The sequence below is a fragment of the Aquarana catesbeiana genome, linkage group LG02 (genome assembly GCF_042186555.1).
Source record: "Aquarana catesbeiana isolate 2022-GZ linkage group LG02, ASM4218655v1, whole genome shotgun sequence".
Taxonomy (NCBI): domain Eukaryota; kingdom Metazoa; phylum Chordata; class Amphibia; order Anura; family Ranidae; genus Aquarana; species Aquarana catesbeiana.
Genome location: NC_133325.1, coordinates 187,078,518 through 187,105,881, shown reverse-complemented (window position 1 = coordinate 187,105,881; position 27,364 = coordinate 187,078,518). Strand labels below are relative to the sequence as shown.

The following is a 27,364-nucleotide window of genomic DNA, read 5'->3' as shown; positions in this document are numbered from 1 at the left end:
CCATACTCTGAGGGACTGCACGCTGCCGCTCTCTGAGACTGGAGAAGGTGACAGGGGGGCCGTGAGGTCTTCGCTGCCGGCCTGGGACATGGTTGATCTGGTAAAGATATCCTGTCCTTCAGATCGTGTATTTTGGTTGACTGTAACCTATTGGGGGTGACATGAATTTCAAGTTTGCTTTGTTTCTCTGAGCCATACTTACCCAACTTGTATTCTCCCTTTTTTTTTTTTTTTTAACTGGGGGGATATCGTCCAACCTGGTGCAAGGTGGACCTACTGAGCTTTGACTGACCTGGGGGAAAACGAAAGGTGATAATTCGTGAAGGGTTTGCTGGCTAACTTGAAGCAGTGACTTGTATTGCAATCTTAGTGACAACGAAATTATTTGAAATGTTTGCCTTGATTATGAAATGAGTGAAGTCTCTTGCCATGACAGAGATCCGGCTCGGTCGTGCTGTGACTGCGACCGACCGCGAACCGGGCTCTGGAGCATGTACTGAAATGAATGAAATGAAATGAATCGAAAAAGCATTGGTGCACACCGGGACGAATCGGTGCATGTTTGATGCATCTGGATTCGAATCGGAGCGCAGTATGAAACAACGAAATGACAGAAATGTTTTCACCTTGACCGAGGCTCGAATTGGTTGTGCCGCATTTGCGACTGGCAATGAACCAAGCTCTGGTATAGGTATTGACATGGACATTCATTGTACTGTTCATTTAAGCACAAGAGAATCCATTTTGTTCTCACTGTTGAAATGTGTTCTGTAACCTTCACCTAACACACAGACACTTCTCCTACTAAACGCTCTCTACTCCCCCCCTCCCTTTTCAAGGTTTTACTTTTGCAATTGTTCTATTCGCTAGTTTTTAATAATATATTTCTATTTGTTAGCTTTTAATAACATATTGCTATTTGTTACTTTTTAATAACATCTCACACCACCCCTTTCTTATCTATGTATAAAATAACATGTAATAATAAATTTTTGACCGAACGGACATTTTAAACACAGTGATTGAGTCCTGTGAATCTGTTCCTGCAGCTGCAGTATTAACTTTGTTTTAGAGTCCCAATCAGAAATCAGTCATATCAGTCTTGGCGAGCCAGCCAGGAGTTTGGCAGAGTCTCCAGAAGGAACCGCGCTTCGATCAGGATCATCGGGAAACGCAGACCTCAAATGCCGGCTAGGTAAGCTGCCCTTAAGCTTGCTATATTTCTGCCTTTTCCTATGTATCCTATCTGTCGGTTCTCAAGGAAACCAGACCACTCTCGGACCTTTCTGGTTGGGTAACGTGTGTGTGTGAATGTGTTTGTGTCCCCCTTCACGGGTTGGACTGTGTGTGGATAGGGAAAATCCTCTGCAGTTCCCTGCGTTGACTCCTTGTGGGCGACCTGGGTCAGAGGCGCATGGTAGGGTCAGATAAAACTCACAGAGAAGAGAAGAGACGAGGAGGGTCTCTTAATGAGTGTTTTGTCTATTGTCATAAACCCCTTCTATCCACGTAGATAAGTGGAGACTATTCTTGTAAATCTGCAGATTTGCTGTACTATTTGTTTTAGAGGCAAGAGGGTATAGGCAAAAGTAGAGAAGAGAGAAGACTGGCCAGTCATTATGGGCATTAAATTAATTAAGGGAATGAAGGGAGAGAGGCCTTCAGAAAATGCCCAGCGCAAGATGAGCGCTAGAGAATATATGAACCGAAGGTACGGTTCTGCCTATACTGAGCCCCTAGATAAATGGGTAGAATGGACAAAGGGAACAGCTAAACCTTTAAAATCTGAAGGGACTTTTGATTTAAAAGTATGGCAAACTTTTCTGCACGATTATGGCCCACTACTGTGCAGTGAAGGAACGTGGAGAATAGCTTGCACATGGGAGACAGAAGCTAAAGTAGCAAATCAAACTGGCTTGACGGAGATATTTAATAAAAGTACTGCCCAAATTTACTACGTTTGGCCAGAAGACTCTGTAGAGGAGGACCCCCCACCTTATGTGGCTGCCAGTTTGGCTTTAAGGGGTCCACGCACAAAAGCAAAAGAATTAGACTACATGGAACACACAAAAGATGAGCTATGCAATATAGTAGAGAGCAGAGGTTTAACAGCCCCATATCAACCTACAAAGAGGGATCTGGCTCGTATCCTAGAAACAGATGATTGGCATAAATCAAAAGGCACATATGCAAACCTAGATCTCTCTGAACTTAAGGCTTTGGCCAGAGGAAGAGAGATAGAGTCTGAACTTCCAGAGCAAACCATAATTTCCAAATTGTGGCAGCAAGATGAAGAGAGAAGGAAGGGAGATGCCAGCCCTTCTGCCCCTGGCATAGAGAAATCTGTTGCAGTTTATCCTGTCAGAACCCAATTAGTTTTTGAAGGTGATGCTGTTGACAGTAAGTCTCAAATTAAATGGCATGTACCTTTTAGTCCCCAAGATATGAGAGCCATATTAGAGGGATTGGGAGATCCTAGAAAGAATCCAATTGGGTTTGCAAACAAACTTAGTGCTGCACAGGAAGCATATGAGGCTTCTGCTACTGACATTCATCAGCTTCTTATTAAAGCAGTGGGAAGCAACATGTCTGGCTATATACTTAAAGAATGTGGTGTAGACGTCAAAAATCTAGGTAAGATGGTTAGTGGACGGGAGGTTTGTGAGAAATTGAAGGAAAAATTGCCCCAAATATATGGACAAACCAGACATGCTGAATTTATGAATGCTAAGCAAGGGAAAGAGGAAGCAGCAGGGGCTTATTGGAGGCGGTTAAGTGATATGGCTGAGGAAGCAGGCATTAAAATAGAGGAAGAGAAGGCGGGAGAAACTGCAAGTCCATCTACACAACTGGTGAAACAAAGGTTTCTTGATGGTTTAATACCCCAGTTGAAAGAAAAGTTGTTCACAGCAAGGCCTGAGGCAGGCAATATGTCTATTCGAGACGTCCTGCCTATCCTGTTGTCCATAGAAAACAGGATTAACCAAAAAGACAGCAAACCCAAGGTAATGTACATGGGGAAGCAGAGAGGAAAAGGAAGAGGAAGAGGCAAAGGCAATTTCAGAAATCATGGCAATCGGGGACCAATTATATGCTACAATTGTGATGGGGAAGGACACATAGCCAAATTCTGCCATCTTCCTGACCGTAGACTAGAAAAGAGCTTAGAGGCCCCTCATGCTGATCCCAGTTCTCTGCCAAAAGCAGTGGATCAGGCATAGGAAAATGGCATGCCAGTATCAATCATGTTAAATAGGGGAGACAATGGTCCCGAGGCCAGAGTAAAAGTATTTTTACAAGAACTCCCCTATCCTGGAGGAGAAACAGAATTAACCTGTTTAATTGATACTGGTGCAAGCCGAAGTGTTTTTAATATAGAGGACTTACCTCCAGGATTATTATCTACAAATGTTATCTCTGGTGTTGGCCTAACCGGGACCTCTACTGATTTGGTTGAGTCCAAGCCACTTAAACTCAGGCTAGGACAGCAAACAGAAATTGTCACTAAAGTGTTAGTTTCAGACACAGTTCCTACCAATCTTTTGGGAGCTGACATTTTAGCAAACATAGACTACACTCCTACAGGAGTCCAAGTGGTCAGTAGTCTATCAGGAGAAGTTTTAAATTCTGCCTGTGGAGTATTTTTAATCCAAGACTCCACTCTGCCATTTCCACCAGAATTGAAAGTGATTCCCACTGAATTATGGGCCACCAGCAAATATGATGTAGGTCTGCTGGATTGCACCCCAGTCATGATAAAAATTAAACCAGGAGCCCATCTCCCACAGATTAAACAGTACCCACTGAGTATTGCTCAGACTGAGGGGATAAAGGATCAAATCACTCAACTGAAAGCAGCAGGGGTTGTTGTACCAATTAAGTCCCAGGTCAATACACCCCTGTTCCCAATTGCAAAGAAGCCAGGCAAGAAGGGTGGGCAGGTGACATATCGCATGGTGCATGATTTGAGAGCCATTAACAATATAATAGAGGCAGATACCCCGATCGTGCCCAACCCCCGCACTTTACTAAGTGGAATACCTGCCTCCAGCACCTGCTTTACAGTGATTGATCTTGCAAATGCTTTCTTTTCGGTGCCCCTGCACCCAGATTGTTGGCACCTTTTTTCATTTACCCATGATGCCCAAAAGTTAGCATGGACAAGATTGCCCCAAGGCTGTGTGAGTAGCCCCTCTGAATATAATACTGCGTTAAAGCAAGTATTGGACCAATGGTCCCCCTTACACCCAAACACAGTTTTGCTTCAGTACATAGACGATTTGCTTATTTGTTCTGATACAAAGGACATTTGTAGCAGAGAAACAGTAAGCCTTCTCCTGTTTCTCTATAACAGTAACAACAAAGTTAGCAAAGATAAGCTACAATACTGCCAAGAGAAAGTGATCTTCCTGGATCACTGCATTTCACATGGAATCCGTCACCTAACCCCAGATCGAGTTAAAACTCTACAAAACTTTGAAAAGCCAAGAAATGTCCGGCAACTACGTGCCTTCCTGGGGTTAGTGGGATATTGTAGGGACTGGATTCCAAATGCAGCAGAACTTATGGCTCCTCTATATGAGGCTACCACTAGAAACCCTTTCAAACTCACATGGGACAATGAATTGCAGATGAAGGAGCTTATTAAAATTTTGTCTGAAGCTCCCGCCATTGGACTTCCTGACTATACGAAGACTTTCTCGTTGTTCTGTCATGAAGTCAATGGATTTGCTGCAGGTGTACTCACCCAGCTACATGGAGACAAACAGAGGCCTGTGATGTATGTATCAGCCTCATTAGACCCTGTCATCAAAGGCTACCCCAGTTGTATGCGAGCCATAGCAGCCTGCATTTTGCTGCTAGACAAAGTAACGGAGCTTGTACTAGATTCTGCTCTGATCCTGTATGTGCCACATGCAGTACAGGAAATCATGAATCAAGTAAATACTAGACATGTGTCTGCCAGTAGATTTGACAAGTACCAGTCTGCTCTTTTTGCTCCATCGAATTTAACAATCAAACGATGTGTTACTTTAAATCCGGCTACTCTTCTTCCTATAATTGATGAGGAAGATGCAACAAATGGTACTGATGTAGAACCTGAGAGTTTTTCTCATGATTGTATGGCTCTTATGGAGGTAGAAAGGGCCTCTGTCACACCAGCAAAAGATGAGCCCTTATCAGATTGTGACACACACTTATTCGTAGATGGTTCCAGATTTTACACTGATGATGGTCAGCCACACACAGGGTTTGCTGTAACCACTACAGACACCATTTTACATCAGGAAGCATTGAAACCCCAGATGTCAGCACAGGAAACGGAGTTGTATGCTGTAGTCAAAGCATGTCATCTCCTAGAGAATCAAAGGGGAAATGTTTACACTGACAGCAGATATGCATTTGGAATAGCCCACGATTTTGGGCCTATCTGGAAAGCACGGCACTTTCTGACTAGTGCAGGGAAGCCAGTGAGACATGCAAAACTCATAGAGCGGCTATTTGAGGCCTTTCAGAAACCAGCAGAAGTTGCCATCTTGAAGGTAAAAGGGCATGCAAGGGGAAGTGACATGACAGCCAGAGGAAATGCTTTAGCGGACCAAGCGGCAAAGGATGCTGCCCTTATGGCATTTGGAGTCACATCCACTGTAGGGGTCGCCCAGGTAGCGGGGACAGTTTCCCCTCATCAAGAGCAGTGGGATGTAGAAACTCTAATTCAGTTGCAGAACCAGGCCCCTGATGAAGAGAAGAATAAGTGGATCAAATGTAATGCTACCCAAAATCAGCAGGGCCTGTGGAGCGCTGACAACAGGTGGTGTCTACCCAGGAGTTTGTACCCAGTTTTAGCACAGCTGGCATATGGCGTCAGTCATCTTGCTAAGGGCGCGATGGTGGCACTTACTGACTACTATTGGATAGCTCCTGGATTTAGTGCATTTGCAGCCAGGTTTTGTGCTTCATGTCTCACTTGTGCTCTGTACAATGCAGGGAGGCCTGTTCATGTTCCCCAAAGGCATTCTCCAAAGCCAGATTTCCCTTTCCAAAGAATTCAAATAGACTACATTCAGATGCCCAGAATAGGCACCTATGAGTTTGCTTTAGTGTGTGTTGACATGTTTTCAGGTTGGCCCGAGAGCTGGCCAGTAGCCAAAGCAAATGCAAAAACAACAGCAAAGAAAATTTTGAATGAAATAGTTTGTAGATATGGAGTTCCTGAAACTATTGAGAGTGACAGAGGAACCCATTTTACTGGGGAAGTAATGAAAGAGGTAATGGAAGCACTTCACATACAGCAAGCTTTTCATACACCTTATCATCCACAAAGTAGTGGTAAAGTTGAGAGACTTAATGGAATTTTGAAAAACAGATGTGCAAAAATTAAAGCAGATACAGGAAAAGGATGGGTGGAAGCTTTGCCATTAGCCCTATATTCTGTACGAACTACCCCTAAACAACCACATGGGCTGTCCCCCTATGAGATTTTATTTGGAGGGCCACCCAAAACAGGGCTATATTTTCCCCAACAGTTGCAGGCTTCTCACTCTAATCTGTTAGAATATGTTCAGATTTTGCAAAGAACATTGAATAAAATACATGAAGGTGTTTATAAATCTATCCCCGACCCAGATTCTGTTTCAGGTATTCACAGAATCCAACCAGGTGACTGGGTGGTGGTCAAGCGACACGTCAGAAAGCCACTAGAACCAAAATTTGACGGACCACATTTGGTGCTTTTGACAACCGGTTCTGCTGGCAAGTTGGAAGGAAAGCCCACCTGGATTCACGCCAGTCACTGCAAGAAAATCCTGAAGTGATGATATCCTTTGAAAAAAAGATGATAATGTTTCTTTTCTTTTTGTTGTTTGTGAGAACTGAGACATGGAAAAATAACCCTTTCATCCAAATGTTAAAATTGTATGCAACCCATAGCAACGCTAGTAACTGCTGGGTGTGTTCTCACTTACATCCCCATACAGGAACAATACCCATGATAGCAATGCCTCTCAATTTCACTGATCTAAACAGGACCAGAATAAATGGCTCATACATAGTCTCCACAGCTAATGAGCACAGATCAGTAACTTTGATGGTTTCGAAACAGATAAACACTCCACAGATTTGTTTAAACATCACATGCCCGTTTAACACTAAATGTAGACGGTTGGGCAATTCAGATTGCAGCGGAGCAAAAATTACAGTTTATGGAGGAAACTATGGTCAATATTATTATATCCCAGATCCAGAACTAAATAGAACCCTTTATAGTACAAATTGCTCACAGTTTCCAATATGTGAAAATATCGGTTTCCTGAGATTCCATGTTATTGCTTCCAGTTTTTTAGGAGCAGGCATACCGTCCATACGTAGAGGGTTATATTATATATGTGGAAATAAAGCTTACGCCTGGCTTCCTACTAATGTTACAGGTACATGTTATATTGGGAAGTTAGTACCTGCTTTGGCTGTTCGCAAAGATACAGTGCGACCAGATCAAAGTCCAGAATACCCTTTAGTGTTCAAAAGAGAGCTGTTCACTGAAGGTGACATGACATGGTCATGGTTCCCTTCCTGGACAGGATGGGGAATTGAAGCAATGAAAAGACTAAATAATTACACTAGAATTGTAGATGAGATTATTAACCTTACTACCACTGATATAGGTTTATTAAATGAAGAAATGGCTCAGCTTAAAAAAGTAGTATTAGAGCACAGATTAACGCTAAATTATCTCACTGCAGCTCAAGGTGGGATGTGTAAGATATTTCGCACTGACTGTTGTATATACATTTCTGATAATGAGGACATTATTAAAGGGCATCTTGCTAAGATAAGAGAACTACAGAATAAGGCCAGAGATATTGCTAAAGATGGATGGAACCCCTTTCAGGGTTTAGGAGGTTTTGGTGATTTTTTATATGGCATAGCAACATGGTTACAGAAACTAGGCGCTTACATTGTGATGTTCCTATTTCTCATGTTTGTTATTTACTTCCTCATCAGGCTATGCCTCTGTGTGACTACCCGCTGTACCAACAAATGTACCACCAGCCCTGATGAACCCATTATTGTGAGAAAGCTAGGAGAGAGCTGAACAGGACGCCGTCTCTCTGCGCCAATGTAACAGGAGTTACCAGCAATCGGCTGAATGTAACGCGGAGAAGAATGGTGTCAAATAAACAAAAGGGGGGAAATGACATGGACATTCATTGTACTGTTCATTTAAGCACAAGAGAATCCATTTTGTTCTCACTGTTGAAATGTGTTCTGTAACCTTCACCTAACACACAGACACTTCTCCTACTAAACGCTCTCTACTCCCCCCCTCCCTTTTCAAGGTTTTACTTTTGCAATTGTTCTATTCGCTAGTTTTTAATAATATATTTCTATTTGTTAGCTTTTAATAACATATTGCTATTTGTTACTTTTTAATAACATCTCACACCACCCCTTTCTTATCTATGTATAAAATAACATGTAATAATACATTTTTGACCGAACGGACATTTTAAACACAGTGATTGAGTCCTGTGAATCTGTTCCTGCAGCTGCAGTATTAACTTTGTTTTAGAGTCCCAATCAGAAATCAGTCATATCAGTATGGATACAGCCGAAATAACTGAGGCATTCCGTAACGAATCGCTGCATTCGGATGCGACTGGTTTCGAAAACGGTGATGCCATGTGGGAGTGAAATGAATGGTAATAGTTCCCATGACAGAGATGCGGATCGGTCGCCCGATATCTGTGACTAGCTATGATCCGGACTCTGGAGCATGTTCAGAAATGAGGCCGAGCCCTGGGGCACACCGTAACGAATCCGTGCATCAGAGATGCGACAGGATTCGAACCGGAGCGCGGTAAGTGCAGGTGTAACAGATTGTTGCCATGACAGAGGCGCGAATCGATCATGCCGCTGTTGCGACTGACTACGAATCGGACTCTGGAGAATGTACTGAAATGTGGCAAATACCTAGGACACGCCGAGACGAATCGGTGCATTTCCATGGGACTGAAATTCGTATCGGAGCGCGATACGTGACAGTGAAATTGCGACATTGCGAATTACAACGGTTGTCTACTTGCGTGGTAACAATTTAGCCTATGCCTGAAATGAAGCGACGTCTACGTCGCTGTGGTTTTTTTTTTTTTTTAAATAAGGAGAAATGGTAACATGATGATAGTGCGAGCGGTATGCATTGCGGTAACGTTTGTGAATTAGCGAATGATTCGTAAGTTTGATATCACAGTTTAGTGACATGATATCTAACAGTGCGTGAAAACAAAAAGTCCGACGGGACCCTACCTGCAACAGAGACAAGAACTAGCGGAAGCTGGTATTCGTATAGTCGGCCTAGTGACGTATATCGCGCACAGGAAACCGACAAGCACCACAGGTGAGCGGGCTGCTTAAATACCCCCCGGGCTCCTCCCATAAATTCAGGCCACCATACTGGCCTTCCTAATATATATATATATATATATATATATATATATATATATATATATATATATATATATATATATATTTTTTTTTTAAAGGAGAGTAGGGAAGGGCAACCCATGTGTGCATGGCACATTTGGGGAGATTTCCCTCTCTTCATCCTCAGCTTGTCTAAAAGCAGTGAGTATGGAAAGCATTTATAGAACTTTCTGCAAACTTTAAGGCCTTTAAATAACTCGTTCCAGTTTGGGAACCAGCTGACATTGTTTTTTTTTTTGTGTGTGTAGCATGCTCAAAATGTGATCAAAAGTACACAGGACATGTGTAGTATGCTCTGTCCTCCTCCCCAGTTGCTGCATTTGCCGGTAATTCCAGACTGCCAAAACGACAGCCAGAGCTGCTGTGTAAAAACAAACAAAAAAAAAAAATTTCCGATATGGTTTATAAACCTTCACATTTATGCACATGCAATCGACATGATCACTGCTGTATGTTTTATATGTTTGTTTTTCTGGTTATTATGGAATGAGAGTAAAACATCCAGAGTAGGGAAGTTTTATGTTGTGCTACATATTGATGAAGAATGCAGAAAACTGCATGTATACACATTCATTTCAATGTGCTGGCTTAAGGATGACAAACTTTCCTCTATAACTTTTACCTATAGGTAAGACTATAATAAAGGCTTACCTATAGGTAGTGTAAATATCCCCTAAACAGTCACAGTTTAGGACATATTTACATTACATGTAGCTAGTGACATCACTGGCGCATGCGTGCTGAAGAAATGGGCAGCTGTGCTGTTCCTTCTGAGCCCTGGGCCGGAATCGGTGGCTCCTGTGCTGGAGTAATGTCATCACGGCTTTGGCTACTCATAGAGCCAAGTCCGCGGACCCGGAAGCAAGATGGGTGAAGATGGGAGCCCACTGCAGCTCTGAGATCTCGGCAAGGGAGGGCTTTGTTTTTAGCTAATGTTAACATATGCGATGCATACTAGCACATTATGCCTTTACCTTTCAGGATGTGAACAAAATAAATTTTTTTTTTTAAAAAGTCAAGCGGTTTACAACCGCTTTAAGGCTGCTTTCACACTGGAGCGGGATGGCATTGACTGTAAAACGTCGCTAGTTTTAGCGGTGCTTTACAGTAATTTTAGCGGTGCTTTTCAACCACTAGTGGGGAACTTTTAACCCCCGCTAGCAGCCGAATAAAGGGTTAAATGCAACCGTGTAGCACCGCTACGCTTTAGCAGCGGTGCCCATTCATTTCAATGGGCAGAAGCAGTGTATACACCGCTCCAAAGATGCTGCTTGCAGGACTTTAACGTCCTGCCACCGCAGCGCCCCAGTGTGAAAGCACTTGAGCTTTCAGACTGAGACTGCAGGGGAGCCATTCCAGGTGCTTTTTAGGCCAAAAGCGCATGAAAAACGCTCCAGTGTGAGTGGGGTCTAATGCGTGTACACAAAAATGCTCTATATTCACTTAGTTGCTCTGCATTAATATAAACTATGGGGGGGGGTTTATTTACTGCATACTCCAGAGATATGTTAACCTGTACAAAACTTTTTTTAGCTTTGGATACAAGGGTTAAATTCCCGGGCTAGTTTTTTTTTTTTTTTTTTTTTAAATGTTGTGTACCATTGGGGAAACTTCCCTTCACTTCCTGTCCAATAGAGATTCATCAAAAATTTGGAGAAAATCTCCCAGAGGGAGGGCAATTCTCTTGACAGTTGTCCATGGAACAGGAATCCTTTATTGGAAGATTTCATGCATCTCTCCTTATGGGGCAACAAGGGATACCGGTACAAATATAGGGGTCAATCTTCCTAAGAGGGACACAGCAAAAAAAAAAAAAAAAAATAGACACTTCAGCTCAAATAAGACAGCAAAAAGCAAGTTTGTATAAAAACCAGGTGATTTTTATTATAAAAACAATTCTCTCATTCATGTACTCCTATATACACACACAACATACAATCCCATCAGAAAACATCCATAAATTGTACAGAGTTCCTGTTATGAGGTATTGCCCCTACTGACAATATATTTTATTGGTCTACCTTTATGCCTGCCATGCACACAACAATCAACCACTTTTAAAAAAGATAACCGAATGGATCAATAGATCTATCATCAACAGTTTCCACTGTAAATGTGATATGATTAAACCCGTTTCGTGAAGGGATGCCTTGATCTTTGGTCTTTTTAGTGATCAAAAGCTTCTTGAAAGGGTTTACAATTGTCTGAAAATTGCCATGCTTATGACCAGTATAATGCTGACCATGCATGTGGAAATTTAAGTGAATTTGAACCACTTTCTATCCACAAGGAATAGCACATACAATTGCAAGTAATCACCAGAAACTAAGCAATGTACCACCCGCAGTTTCAACTGACCACTAGAATTCGGCTGATTGTGTAAGCAAAGCTGGGCAATGAATTGAAAGGCTGTACCGAAAAAAACAAAAAAAAAAACACTAGGGTGATTTCCCCAAAAGTAATGTTATGTCACATTGTCACTTTTATTGGCAGCTTAAGTGCCAGTTCACACTAGTGCAATGTGAGAACCCTGCAAATCCAGTGCGGTTGCCGCATCACACGGTGGTTCACACTGAGATCTGCAAATCGCTGCGGGTGTCAAAGTAAAGGCAACGACACCCCCAGATTGGTCAGAAGATCGCAGTGCGAATTGTGAAATGGTGCAGGAATCAGATCACAAAAGTGTGAACATCCATGCGATCCGATTCCAGTGCGGACCAAAAAAAAGGGTCCTGCACCAGTTTGGTGCAAATGTGATGCGACTTCAGCCAGTTTGTATGGCTGAAATCGCATAGACATTGCATGTGATCTGCACAGCAATGCTGTGCAAATCACATGTGATGTCTGACATCGCACTAGTGTGAACCTGGCCTTAGGGTGCGCCCCCTGGAGGGCTGTATTTGCCAATAACCTCAGGTGTAGCTCAACTGTGGCAACATATCCACTGGTAATTATAGACTGATTACACGCTCAAAAGGTCCCATTATAGAGGTTTTTTTTTTTTTTTTGTTTTTTTTTTACTCCTAACTGAATGCTAGGCTGAACAGAATCATATTCAGTAAGCATCTGCAAAGCATTAGAGAAAACAAAACAAACAACAAAAAAAAAAAAAACAAAAAAAAACACAATCAATCAACTTCTTGAGGCTACTAAAAGCAACCTTCAGTTATAGTGGGCAAATGGTGAATTATAATTCTCAATGGGAGTCCTGACTAAATAAACAAGAATTCACTAGGCTTCATCAGGCTTTAGGCAAGCCTGATGAAGCCTAGTGCAGCCTCAGTAGTTTAAAGTGAACTTTTTTTTTTTTTTTAAAGGTTAACCTTGAGACCCAAAGTCAAAGGGCATGTGACATGTCATGCATCTCTACGACAGCCATTCCAATTGACACTACTGAAGTCGCTGCGACTTCAGAAAATGTTTCTGCACTACTTTGATAAGACTTTTACATGCTCTAGCTTTGAAGCCATGTCAAAGTCACTTCAAAGTTGAACTCCTAAGTTGCACTGAAAATCGCGCAATTTTGTAGTGGGCTAGTGTGAAAGGAGCCTTAAAATAGGTACGCACTATAAGAAAATCAGGTGAACAATCGCCCAGTTTTCCTTAATGTTTCACAGCAAGTCAGAACAAAGGATGGAAATAAAGTACAAAAATGCTTGTATGATAAAGGTTTTTTTTGTTTATGGTTTCTGACCACGCCCAGTCTTTTGTATGTTTTCTTACAAAAACAGTACACATTAAAAGGAAAATACTTTTTTTTTGTTCCTGTACAAGAAAAGCTTTGGAGTTAGTCCCTTCGGAAAAGTTCTTTTGGAAAGTCTGAATTAGATGTGGAAAGTTGTGTACACACTATACGAAAATCAAACTATTGTGCCTCGTATGGAATTTTTCAGAGTGTGTACCCAGCTTTATAGTGATCATGCAAACAGATCAAATATTTCATTATATATACAGTTCCTTGCAAAAGTATTCACCCCCTTGGCATTTTCTTTGATGGCCAAAAAGTTCAATTTTAGCATCATCAGACCAGAGCACCTTCCTCCATACATTTTGGGAGTCTCCCACATGCCTTTTCGCAAACTCAAAACATGCCATTTTGTTTTTTGCTGAAAGTAATGTCTTTCTTCTGGCAACTCTGCCATAAAGCCCAACTCAATGGAGCGTACAGCTTATTGTCGTCCTATGTACAGATACTCCAGTCTCTGCTGTGGAACTTTGCAGCTCCTCCAGGGTTACCTTAGGTCTCTGTGCTGTCTCTCTGATTAATGCCCTCCTTGCCCAGTTCGTGAGTTTTGGTGTGCCGCCGCCTCTTGGCAGGTTTGCTGTTGTGCCATGTTCTTTCCATTTGGTTATGATATATTTGATGGTGCTCGCAGGGATCATCAAAGATTTGGATATTTTTTTATAACCTAACCCGGACTTGTACTTCTTAACAACATTGTCCCTTACTTGTTTGGAAAGTTCCTTGGTCTTCATGGCAGTGTTTGGTTAGTGGTGCCTAGAGCTGCACAATTATTCGTCAAGAATTGTTATCGCGATCTTTACTAAAGTGTTTCACAATTCTTTCTATGCAAAGAATTCTCTCTGCTCTTCTGAAGCCACAGCCCTCAAAAGAAAGGAAGAGAAAAACTGGGCAGTCTGCCAAGAATCAAAACATTATCAGTTGAACTAAGTATAAACATTGTAATAATTTGTCAATGGAATAGAGTGTGTGTGTGTGTGTGTGTGTGTGTGTGTGTGTGTGTGTGTGTGTGTGTGTGTGTAAAAAGTTTAACCACAAACACTAAACCCTTTTCTGATGGCAAACCTTGGCACTCCAGATGTTTTGGAACTACATTTCCCATGATGATCAACTACACTGCAGAGTGCATGAGCATCATAGGAATTGTAGTTACAAAACATCTAGGGTGCCAAGGTTTGACATCACTGCCCTAGAGAATAAAATGGTGGTTGTTGCAATAATTTATGTCACACTTTATTCACTTTATTTGCGCAGCGGTCTTTCAAATGCAATTAATTAAAAAATAAATAAAAACTAACCAGTAAAGTTAGCCCATTTTTTTGTATAATGTGAAAGATTTTACGTTGCGAGAATCGTGAGGGAATCGTGATCTTTTTATTCTAAGCAAAAAAATCGTGATTCTCATTTTGGCCAGAATCATGCAGCTCTAGTGGTGCCTCTTGCTTAGGTGTTGCAGCCTCTGGGGCCTTTCAAAAAGGTGTGTATATGTAATGACAGATCACATGACACTTAGATTGCACACAGGTGGACATCATTTCATTAATTATGTGACTTCTGAAGGTAATTGGTTTTGCACCAGAGCTTTTTATGGGCTTCATAACAAAGGGGGCGAATACATACGCACATTCCAATTATCAGTTTTTAATTACTGAAAAATAGTTTTATGTATATAATTTTCTAATTTTATTTCACCAACTTAGACTATTGTGTTCTGATCCATTACATATAATTCAGATTAAAAAGAACATTGAACTTAAGTCTGTAATGTAACAAAATAGGTAAAAAGCTAAGGGGGAGGGGTGAATACTTTTACAAGGCACTATATAAAAAAAAAAAAAAAAAAATTATATATATATATATATATATATATATATATATATATATATATATATATATATATATATATATATAATCTTCCATTGCTCACCTTTTTTACATGAATAAAGCCCATGTTCCCATACCTTTTTTAAAAAGTCAAAGTCAATAGTGCTCACCTCTATAACTCTGGTAAGAGAATAGCCATGGGGCAGGTATTATAACTGAAATGGTTCTGTGAGCAGTGGGCCAAGTTAAGCTGGCCATAGAGGGATTGCAATTCGGCCAGTTCAGCAGGGAATTTTGATTGGGTCCTGTTCTATTGATTGACAGCTCACAAATGGTTTTGTTGGAAAACTTTAGTTTGATCAGTGTATTCTGCCAGCAGATTCGTCCAACTGACTCCTCCACTATCAGATATACTATGATGCAGCAGGGAAGGATTTACACATCTATCTTGAATGGGTGGATGGGGGAATTTTGTGAAGGAATAAATGGAACCATATATGGCCAGCTTTAATATCGAACCACATCAGTACATCCATCAGTTTATTGCAGTTATTGATAAGTTGGTGGTTGGCTGCCTTCCTGGGCAACTTCCCTGAGCTATCCCATTTCCAGTGATGGATATACTGGTTTTGAGAGTTTGAGGAGTGATTAGCATTTTAAGGATGACATTTGCTGGAAAAGACACAGGAACCTGAAAGAGAGAAAGGGGAATGGATGGAAAGCACCTGTGAAAGGTGCAGCATTCAGCTAAAATTAGAGGTAGCAAGGGTTGCTTTAAAGGATAAGTTCACCTTTTGTAACATGTTACAGATTTCACCAGCCCCCGGTCTGACAGCTGGGGGGGTGGGGGGAGATCATCTTCTCCTGCTCCTCCTCGCTAGCTGTCACAAACTGCAACAAATGCAGCTGTGCGGGGCTCCACCCACCCAGCTGCGTCATCCATTCAGTGTGTTCTGTGAATGGGAAAACTACAAGGTCCCACAGCTTTTGCGGCTGTCAGCCTTTGGTTCTCAATAACCTACTACAGTGCTATTGAGCACTGTGGTGGTTCACATTCATGGTTCTGGTCACAGTGTGACTGCCTAGTCGTATTGAAAGTACGGCCAGACAGGACTGTGGCATTATACCCGCAATCTGCTGATTGCAGTCCAGTTACAAAAAATAAATGCATTTTTTTTTTTTTTTTTTACATGCAAGAAAAAAAAGTGCATTTATTATTTTTTTTTTCTCTAAAGGTGAACTTATCCTTTAAAGCTTCAGCCAGCACTCCCACTAACATATGGCTTCAATAAATGTAAAGTGATTAAAAGATTACATTTAATTGATTAAAAGATAAAGAAGCTGCATACTCAGGAAGTGATTGAATCAGCTGCTAAAAGTGCTTTAAAAAAAAAAAAAAAAAAAAAAAAAAAAAAAAAGGTTTATTATCACTTTAAACAAAGCTGGGCATTGGCCAACCACTGTGGTCAGCTCTTATTGACAGGGAAGAGTTTCCTGATAATACAGGATTCAGGAGCTACACCTGTGTCTGTATGTACCGATACACCGACAACTGTGTAGACATTACAGAAGTCTGCTCAGGACACAAAACGACCTTCTTTCCAATGCTTCCAACCATAGAGATAGAATACTGTATATGCCTTGCAAAAAAATTGGATTACTGATTAAACAGACTGTCAGACTGCAGAAAGCCAAATGTAATACAACATATGTCTAGGCCAATATGATACAAAGCAATACTGATTTTTTTTTTTTTTCCCCTCTGGAAATATTAATTTTCACAAATATATTTTCTAGGACAGATGTAGAATCTGATTAACAACCTTTTGGAAAGTCTAAAATATTTTTAGAATAGTGTGGACACATCAAATAAAGCAATATACCTGTGGATGTAATCTTTTCATGGCTACAAATGTAGGATACTTTTATGAAGAAATGTTTCAAAAGCATGGGTTGAGTTGTATCACAAAGGGTTATGTAGGGTATTCGGCCAATTCAAAGCAGGGAGTGACATCCAAACACGGGCAGTGGTATCGTTTACCATAGCTTAAAGCTGGCCAGACATTATACAATTGCTTTTAGATTTACCTTCTGTAGTGCAAAGGCCTGCCTGATGGTATACAAATTGAGTGTTTAGGTTTAACCTCATATTATATGGTTTTGGTAAAGGAAAATTGTATAATGTATGGCCAGCCTAATGGCTGGTTCACACCACATTTTCTATGTTCTGGATGCGTATCAGCATTTGTGTTTTTGATGCATTCCAGTGCGATCTTTCCCTTTTTTTCTTCCACTCAGTTCAGGACAAGAGTGTGTTTGGGTGCATTTTTGTTGAGTTTTTCCAAACTCCATACAGGATTTTTTTTTAGCATGATCTACTTTTGTTGACTGGACTGGTGTGGACTAGGGCCATTAGAATCTGCATTTTTGATGCAGATTAAAAACACAGGACTTTATCTGGTGCAAATCTGCCCAAATACTAAAGTACATATTTTGTTTGCAGATTTATAGGCAAAGTAAATAAAGCTTCCTGATTCTACAATTGGATCATTTTATTCTACTGAACAGAAAGGAGTTGAAAAACCAGCACTAAGGAACAAATTATTTCTATTATCTAGAAGGTTGCAGCTTGATTCATTCATTTCTGACACATGCAAAGTGGTACTGCCCCCTAATAAAACATTCTACTGGCCACTTCTAAGGTGTGCTTGTGTTTTAGGTGGAAAACTTTTAATCTTTGCAGAACTATTAAAGTTGCAAGACTGCAGATGTAAGGGGTTACAAATGCACACAAAATGGCTATAAAACCTATCCTAAAAGAGACAGCCTGATCGGCACTCATTATATTGCTTCAATAAAAACTTGACAAATCAACTCAAACCATGTTTCCACAAATTCAATACCCTACACAGAACTCTATTATGTTGCTCTAACCTTTGATACAACAAAATCTGACTAGGTGTTACCAGTATTAGACCATATATGTATTCATTTACCATACACAGGTTGAATAAGCTAAACTCCAGGCAGAAAACTAATAAAAATTCAATTATATACATGGCCAAACTGATTTACCCATCAGAGGATTTTTAATCCAGCTTTTACAGTCCTGTAAATTAGGTACGCCATCAAGATACAGTCAGGTTTTTTTTTTACCTCTCTGCTGACCACCTGGCAGTTAAAGCGGAACTTTACTCTCTCAATCCACATTAACTATTTTAATCCTTATCCTACGTATTAGTAAATATATAGGATAGGAAGTTATGGTATATTGACTTACTTTACATTTTTTGGCTTATATTTCTTCAGTTGCTTCCTGGTTACTGGCTTAGGCAGATGGATCCCAAGAAGTAAATGCTACATTAATCATCTTCCCTTACCCAAGATGGCCGTGTCTAAGAGAGGTGTTTATTAAAGTGATTTCTCAACAATATGAAGCATGGAGACATAGATGGGGGAGTTTTCTTTGAACCTTCAAAATTAAATTTTTGGTTTGTGGTCCTCAAATACGGTTAATTAGGTTCCGCTTTAATATAGCTTGGTTCAAGAAAAATCTTAATCTTGCAACAAGCCAACAAAAGGATCAGTGGCACACTGAAGGTCATCACTGCTTTATTCTCTCGTTTACAGGTTTTTACACAGTCCTGTGCAAATCAATACAGCCTGACTGGGTCTGAGAGCTGCTGTGTAGGGGATTAAATTTTTAATTTTTTTTTTTTTTTAATTTGCCTGGAGTTCTGCTATAAGTTTAGCTAGCAGCCTTGCTGCTGCTTGGGAAGTATGGCAATTTCAAAAGGTGCCTTAAGTGAACCTATAAACCTCCCATTCTAGGGAAAAAACAGGTGTACTTTACAGTACAGACCATACCCATACTCATGTGTATTTTCCAATCTCTGTGTAAGTTTGGACTGAAAGGTTTGGGGGGGGGGGGGGGTCAATGAAGACTATTGATCACTTATATAAAAGTGGTCATGTTACTTCGCTTAGAATTGGGAAAGTAAAAAGCTCACGTTAAAATTCTTGTGTACAAAAACACAGTACTTTAATGTGTGAATTAAGACCCATAGTTCTATTAAATGTAATACATACACACAAAAGAAGAAGACACAAAAAAACATTTCAAACGGATTTAAAAGCAAAGGTAAAATTCATCCAAGATGTATGAAGATTTCATGTGAAAGTTAAACAATTTTACATGGAATGAAAAATTAATACATCAGAACAGAAGGAGAGTTATGCAATCATAAAAACGCACAAAAAAAAAAAAAGTATACAGTCTGCTAGTAAGAGCAGATAATCTAGGGAGTTGCAATTATCTGGTCATATACATACGTGTAGGGGGTCCATGTTTAAAAAAAAAAAAAGAAGAAAAAAAAGAAGAAGATGCTGTGCGTCAATCATTCACCCAGGCGCAACAAGTCTTCACTGTAATTTGCTAAATAAGTTTATTTCCTAGGGTCAGCAGAGGTATTAAGTGGCAGTAATGCAGTATTTTTTCTGAAATAGCTCCATCAGAAAAAATACTGCATTATCACCACTAGATGGCGCTGATGATCCATGAAGTAAATATATTATTAAGCGCATTACATTGAAGATTTGTTGCGCCTGTGCAAATGATTGACACAGCAAAATTTTTAATACATGGACCCCTGGATCTTATGAGCCAACTCACAATAATAACTATTAAAATTGTAAACAAATATTTCTATGAACGATGTCTAAAGCTAAAATCCAAAGTGACTTAAAAAGGTGCTTGCCAACGCTCACATTCTATACAAACATTGTACACGAGGTGTGTTGAGTCACAGAATTACTGCCCACATTAAAACCTTCACTGAATAAAACATTTAAAAAGAAACTGGGGAAGCTTCAAACCCCTCTGAAATTCAATTTTTTCACACAAACACATCTTATTTCATCAAACTCACCCCTACATATGAAGTTTAAAGTGGAACTGTGGCCAGGCCATGGCAATTCAAATCTATACTTGTGTATTCCTAACAAGCCCTCACTGACCTCTGAAGCTGCAGACAATGTGGAACAAGTCATCCTACTTCTATGGGAAAATGAAAGTGTAGATGCCGACACTGTTAAGCTATTAATCCTCAAATTTTACAGCATAATCACTTTCATTTTCTCTTAGTAGCTGCTTTTTTTGTAAAGCTAAATTGTTCCATATGGTCTGCAGGTTTCAAGGTTAGTGAGGGCTATGTGAATTTTTACCCTTAGGCTGGCCAAAGTTGTACTTTAAGGCTACATGAAAAAAGGTGCGTTTGCCCAACAGCATCAAATCCTGGCATTCAGGTGTCCAGAAGCGGCAAATTCCATTTTCCGGCACCAGGAGACGTAGGTGCACCACATCTGAAATCCACGAGAAGTTGAAACAGAGACTGGACACTGTACCAAGTGGCACTTGTGTTTATGACCATAGTCCTCCAGGGGCATATCGAATGCAGAATTCCTGATGGCATACAACCCTAAATGTGAGTTTCACTCAATACAGTGTCCGGCCACCACATATTTCAGCTTGTCAAAGATTTTGACTGGCAGCTGGCAGAAGGGTCGGATGCGGTACCTGTGCCCTCCGAGCAGCCAAAAATGCTGGGATTCGATGATGATGGGCATCGCCCATGTGCATGAGGCCTAAGAGTTCAGATTGCTCTCTATAAGGCTGTCATCAGCTATCTCCCTGAACAATAAGCAAGGTGAAAGGTGAATCCCCCGCCCCCCCCAAAAAATATAAAAATTGTACAAGTTTGGTAAACCTCCCTATGCCCCCAATGACTCAAGATGGGCCCACTACTGCCCCCTAGTAGGTCATAAACAGATCCGACTGCTACAAACAATGGCCACTCTCAGTCAAGGCAGTTGTGAGTTATGATTCCCATGCTTGGTCTATATCACTATAGGCAGTCATTCCCACTGTAAAGGTTTTAGCATAAGCAACCTGCACAGGAGGCACATCACAGTTTATACAATTAAGCTTAAACAGCGAGTAGCATAGTATGTGTACTCTGTCCTAATGTCGAATCCTAATATATACTAAAAATAGATTATTTTTCTCTATTTAAATATCTGGTATGTTAGAAGATTTTTGCAGAAAGAATTCAAACAAAAATTGCATAAAAATAGCTGACCTTAAAACATGCTCATATTTATTCTAACACCACCATCTGCATAACAATTGCTTTTAAGACAACTTTTTATTTTGGCTTTAATTTTTAATAGTCACAGTTATAGTATTTGAGTCTGTCTAGCTAGAATATTAATTTTATCTCGTTTTTCCATATTTGCACTGCTAAAACCAGCACAAAAATGGAGACATAACTGCCAACAACGTACTGGCTATATTAAACTTGTCTTTTATATAAAAACATTGCCTTCTAATACATTAGTACTAATGTGGTCATGTATGTAGTTTGTTCACCAAGAACATCTACTGGGCAGTATATGTAGTGTAACATTTGCAACAGGTGAACCCTTTCCATTAGGCGTTCCTAAATTGTTTTTGTCACCCATACTAATAAAGTTACATGTCAGATTGTCTGTTAATAAACAATCCAAAATCCATTCATGGCAATTCTGTGATAAATAGCTTTAAAAAGAAAAAGAAAAACACAACATTAAATACTGCTTATTAGTGGCATTTGGTGTGCTGCTTAAATCATCAACAACTTGTGCACAGATTTAAAAGTAATTTTTTCGCTCTGAAGTCATGACTTAAAGCAGAGTTCCACCCATTTAAAAGTCAGCAGCTACAAAAAGTGTAGATGCTGACTTTTAATAATCAGACAGACACTTACCTGTCCCACGGTCCAGTGATGTGGGCACACGAAGCCCCACTCCTCTACCCCTACTCTAAGCGACACCGGCATTCTAATTGTGGACGCCCAGCTGTGGTTTCACAGCCGGGCGCGCACTGTGCATGCGCTGTGAATGGCCGGGCAATCTTCTGGGACCTGTGACGTGTCCCAGAAGATTGGAGGGAGAGGTGATCTTCCTTCCGGTGCCGCAGCGCCAGGGGAGGACGTGGGAGCTGGGTACCCGCTCGCCCCCCCCCCAAAAAAAATTATGTGCCAAATGTGGCATGTCAGGGGGTCACCGAGACTTAAAAGCAGAAGTTCCATTTTTGGGTGGACGCCGCTTTAATGATTATATACAATCATGGTGATGACAAGTCAGGTATCGAGTCGACACTACGAGGCTTTTACTAAAGGTAAATATAAATATACTGTTCACTTTGCAAGGGAAGTTGCCCTAGAGCTTAGTGAATAAAGTGAAACGCTGCTCAGCTGCATTATCCAATCACGTGCTAACAATAATGCAGTTTTTAAATTTTTCCTTGCACGTGATTGGGTATTCTTTGCAAAGTGAAACTGCACCACATTCACTAAGCTTTGTGGAAAATTTCCTTGCGGAGTGCAATTTCATTTACAAAGTGAACAGCGTATTCGCCTTTAATAAATCAAGCCGTGTCACATTCTCCAGCATGACCATATCCATAAGGTACAGATTACTCTGCTCCTACAAAGGGTATCATTCTACAAAGTGTGCGGGTTGGTGTCCATTTTGCTGGGGGATGGGAGGGCAGTGCGATGCATGCTTTTGGTGCATCACACCGTTTACATTTTTTTTTTTTTTAGCTTTATGGTGTACAAATGTACTTGCCATTCAGGTCTTTGCACAGCAGTGCAGTGTGATGTGCTGCATGACCTGTGGTGCCATCCCACGTGCTGCAGAGTAATGCATCATATATTTGTACATCACACCTGTGTTGTGCGATTTAATGTGCCCTTGTAGTGACTGGTGTTGATCAGGCGCAGAAAAGCACCAGTCATCGCACACAGTGTATCAGGCCCTAAGTGACCAGAGAGAGAACTTGAGTACAGTATTCTGCACCTAATGGAAAATGACATTATGTTGGGTTCACCAGGTGTGCTTCATACATAAACAAAGAACAAAGACAAAGCTCTACAAAATACTGCACTTCTAGATTAACTCTGGAAGACACTGCCTAGCTAACCAATCAAAGACAAACAACAGCAGGAGAACTATTCACACATTCACTACTAATCCAGCCATAGTTTTACATACTGCTCTAATAGTAAACACTTCCAGACAAGATGGAGAAACAAACGTCAACCAGACAACACATACAACACATACAAAAGACACAAAATGGAGATGCCATAAGAGATGAGTCTCTTGGGCTTCTGAATAACGCTGGTGTATTGTCTCATTGCACAGAGATTGCACACCAGATGAGATGGCAAAAGAAAGCCACAAAGGCTGGAGTGGAGTTCATGTAAACAAGCACAAGCAGAAAGGAGAGGACCAACATCCTGTGCATCTTCATTACATTGTCCCTACATGACCTCCTGTGTGAAATTAGTGTTAGTGCATTGCACCATGAAGAGTTTTTGTAAACACGGGAGGCAAGTAGATTTATTCCGGGACTCCACAATCCAGTTGAAGAACTTATCCATTGTTAAAATACCAAAACAGGAGGAAAAATGAAAGAGGTCACAGGCTACCCCTCTCCTACTCTGTAGCAGCACAATTCATGTTCAAGAGTTGGCTCAGATTATTCTGAAAAACATTCCATTTAGAGATTCCTCAAATGTTGTCACCCAGGTTCTGGGCCAGAAAAATAAAACAAATCTTCTAAATCCATGTGTAGAACCTCCTAGAATGTAGGACCCGACCAAGGTTTCCGTTGCAAGAACCCAGAACTCGTGCCTGAGACTTCTTTTCTCTCAGATAAGAGAAACAAATGAAGCAGATTGTCTGGCCATTCACGGATTCAGGGATCTTGGTGCCAAGTGCACATCACATTGACAGACAACTCCATGGAGGCATATCAGGCCTTGCCTTGGCTGCGAATCCTATTTACAGACAAAGGTAACCTGTCCAGTCCTAAAAGAGATAAACCGTATCATTTAAAAATGATAAACATAAAAAAAAAATGAATTACGTTTTTACAGTGACATCACCAAATCTCATGAAACTAGCAGCAGTGTCAAGACAAGGACAACTAGAGCCCAGGGCGAACATACCAAACTGCATTCAGGATACTACGTAGGTACAGTCAACATGAATTGATTTCAGAGAATATGAATAACACAAAAACTTTTCTTTCACTCATGGTTAGCGTTTGGCTGAAGCCATTTATTATCAATCAACTGTGTTTACTCTTTTTAAATCATAATGACAACAGAAACTACCTAAATGATCCTCATCAAAAGTTTACATACCCCAGTTCCTAATACTGTATTGTCCCCTTTAACATCAATGACAGCTTGAAGTCTTTAGTGGTATTTGTGGATGAGGCTCTTTATCTTCTCAGATGGTAAAGCTGCCCATTCCTCTTGGCAAAAAGCCTCCAGTAACTGTAAATTCTTGGGCTGTCTTGCATGAACCGCACGTTTGAAATCCCCCCCCAGAGTGGCTCAATGATATTGAGGTCAGGAGACTGAGATGGCCACTCCAGAACCTTCACTTTATTCTGCTGTAGCCAATGACAGGTCGACTTGGCCTTGTGTTTTGGATCATTGTCATGTTGGAATGTCCAAGTATTCCACATGCGTAGCTTCCTGGCTGATGAATGCAAATGTTCCTCCAGTATTTTTTGATAACATACAGCATTCATTTTGTCATCAATTTTGACCAAATTTCCTGTGCCTTTTTAGCTCACACATCCACAAAACATCAGTGATCCACCTCCGTGTTTTACAATAGCAATGGTGTACCTTTCATCATAGGCCTTGTTGACTCCTTTCCAAATGTAGCGTTTAGGGTCGGTTCACACTGGGACGACTTGGGATCCGACTTGTACGCCCTCAAGTCGCCCCAGAAAGAGATTCACATTTAAGTGAATGGGAGCGTCTTAATAGACACTACTGAAGTCGCTCCGACTTCAGAGCGTACTCCCTGTACTACTTTGATCCGACTTCAGCCTATTGATTATCATTGAAGTCGGATCGCCGTCTCGCATGATCCGACTTCGGCATGCGACTTGTGCTCAGATGATCTTGAGGGGGAACTCCGCGCCAAATTTTAAATAAAAATCCGGCATTGGTTCCCCCTCCAAGAGCATACCAGGCCCTTGGGTCTGGTATGGACCTTGAGGGGAACCCCCTACGCCGAAAAGGCGGCGTGGGGGGTCCCCCAATCCATACCAGACCCTTATCCGAGCACGCAGCCCGCCCCCCCATCCTGAATCGTACCAGGCCGCATGCCCTCAACATGGGGGGTTGGTGCCTTGGGGAAGGGGGGCGCGCTGCGGCCCCCCCACCCCAAAGCACCTTGTCCCCATGTTGATGAGGACAAGGGCCTCTTCCCGACAACCCTGGCCGTTGGTTGTCGGGGTCTGTGGGCTTATCGGAATCCGGGAGCCCCCTTTAATAAGAGGGCCCCCAGATCCCGGCCCCCCACCCTATGTGAATGAGTATGGGGTACATCGAACCCCTACCCATTCACCTAGGGAAAGTGTCAATTAAAAAAAAAACACCACAGATTTTTAAAGTAATTTATTAGACAGCTCCGGGGGTCTTCTTCCGACTTCGGGGTCTCTCCGGTTCTTCTCCGCGCTCTCCGGGTCTTCTGCCGGGCTCCTCTGCTATTTTCTGCTCTTTTGCCGCTCTTTTGCTATAGTGAAGGAGCCCGGTCTTCAAGCTTCTGCCTTCTGCCCTCTTCTCCTGATGTTGACACGACGCTCTCTGGGGCTGGAATGCACTCTGAGCGCTCCGCTCTGACTTATATAGGTGGTGACCACGCCCCCTTATGCCGTCACAGTCCCTGGGCATGCTGGGACTGTGACGTTTTAGGGGGCGTGGTCATCACCCAATGACCACGCCCCCTTATGCAGTCATAGTCCCAGCATGCCCAGGGACTGTGACGGCATAAGGGGGCGGGGTCACCACCTATATAAGTCAGAGCAGAGCGCACAGAGAGCATTCTAACCGGAGAGAGCGTCGTGTCAACATCAGAAGAAGAGAAGAGGGCAGAAGACGGAAGACCGGGCTCCTCCGCTTTAGCAAAAGAGCGGCAGAAGAGAGCGGAGGAGCCCGGAGGAAGATCCGGAGAGCGTGGAGAAGAACCGGAGAGACCCCCGAAGTCGGAAGAAGACCCCCGGAGCTGTCTAATAAAATACTTTAAAAATCTATGTAGTGTTTTTTTTTAAATTGACACTTCTTCCCTAGGTGAATGGGTAGGGGTACGATGTACCCCATACTCATTCACATAGGGTGGGGGGCCGGGATCTGGGGGCCCTCTTATTAAAGGGGGCTCCCGGATTCCGATAAGCCCTCCGCCCGCAGACCCCGACAACCAACGGCCAGGGTTGTCGGGAAGAGGCCCTTGTCCTCATCAACATGGGGACAAGGTGCTTTGGGGGGGGGGGGGGCCCGCAACGCGCCCCCTCCCCCAAGGCACCAACCCCCCATGTTGAGGGCATGCGGACTGGTACGGTTCAGGAGGGGGCGCTCGCTCGTCCCCACTCCCATTCCTGTCCGGCCGGGCTGCGTGCTCGGATAAGGGTCTGGTATGGATTGGGGGGGTCCCCCAACACCGTTTTTTCGGCGTAGGGGGTTCCCCTCAAGGTCCATACCAGACCCAAGGGCCTGGTATGCCCCTGGAGGGGGAACCCATGCCGGTCTTTTATTTAAAATTTGGCGCAGAGTTCCCCCTAAAGATTCATACCAAACACAGTGGCGGGGATCCAAGTCGGATCCCCGTTCATTGAAAGTCGGACACATGTCGCAGGGCAAAGTCGGATCCAAAGTAGGACGGCTGTCGTGTTGCCCCAGTGTGAACCGACCCTTATGGTTGTGGCCAAAAAGTTACATTTTAGTCTCATCACTCCAAATGACTTTGCGCCAGAAGGTCTGAGGCTTGTCTCTGTGCTGTTTGGTGTATTGTAAGCGGGATGCTTTGTGGCATTTGCGTTGTAATGGCTTTCTTCTGGCGATTCGACCATGCAGTCCATCTTTCTTCAAGTGCCTCTTTATTGTGCATCTTGAAACAGCCACACTGCATATTTTCAGAGAGTCCTGTATTTCACCTGAAGTTATTTGTGGGTTTTTCTTTGCATCCTGAACAATTTTTATGGCAGTTGCGGCTGAAATTTTTAGTTGGTCTACCTGACCATGGTTTGGTTTCAACGGAACCCCTCATTTTCCACTTCTTGATTAGAGTTTGAACACTGCTGATTGGCATTCTCAATTCCTTGGATCTTTTTATATCCCTTTCCTGTTTTATACATTTCGACTACCTTTTTCCACAGATCCTTTAACCTTTTTTTCCCTATGACTCAGAATC

At 41.9% G+C, this 27,364-nt stretch overlaps 1 protein-coding gene across 1 annotated transcript in view; it reads right to left on the bottom strand.

Moving 5' to 3' along the window:
• Window positions 1–19,159: 19,159 nt before the first annotated feature.
• Window positions 19,160–27,364, bottom strand: part of LMBR1L (limb development membrane protein 1 like) — an 85,251-nt gene continuing 77,046 nt past the window's right edge. The window contains exon 17 of the mRNA XM_073614045.1: window positions 19,160–23,962. Within this exon, the coding sequence (XP_073470146.1) occupies window positions 23,907–23,962 (56 nt within the window). The 3' untranslated portion in view covers window positions 19,160–23,906. The remainder of the gene's footprint in view (window positions 23,963–27,364) is intronic.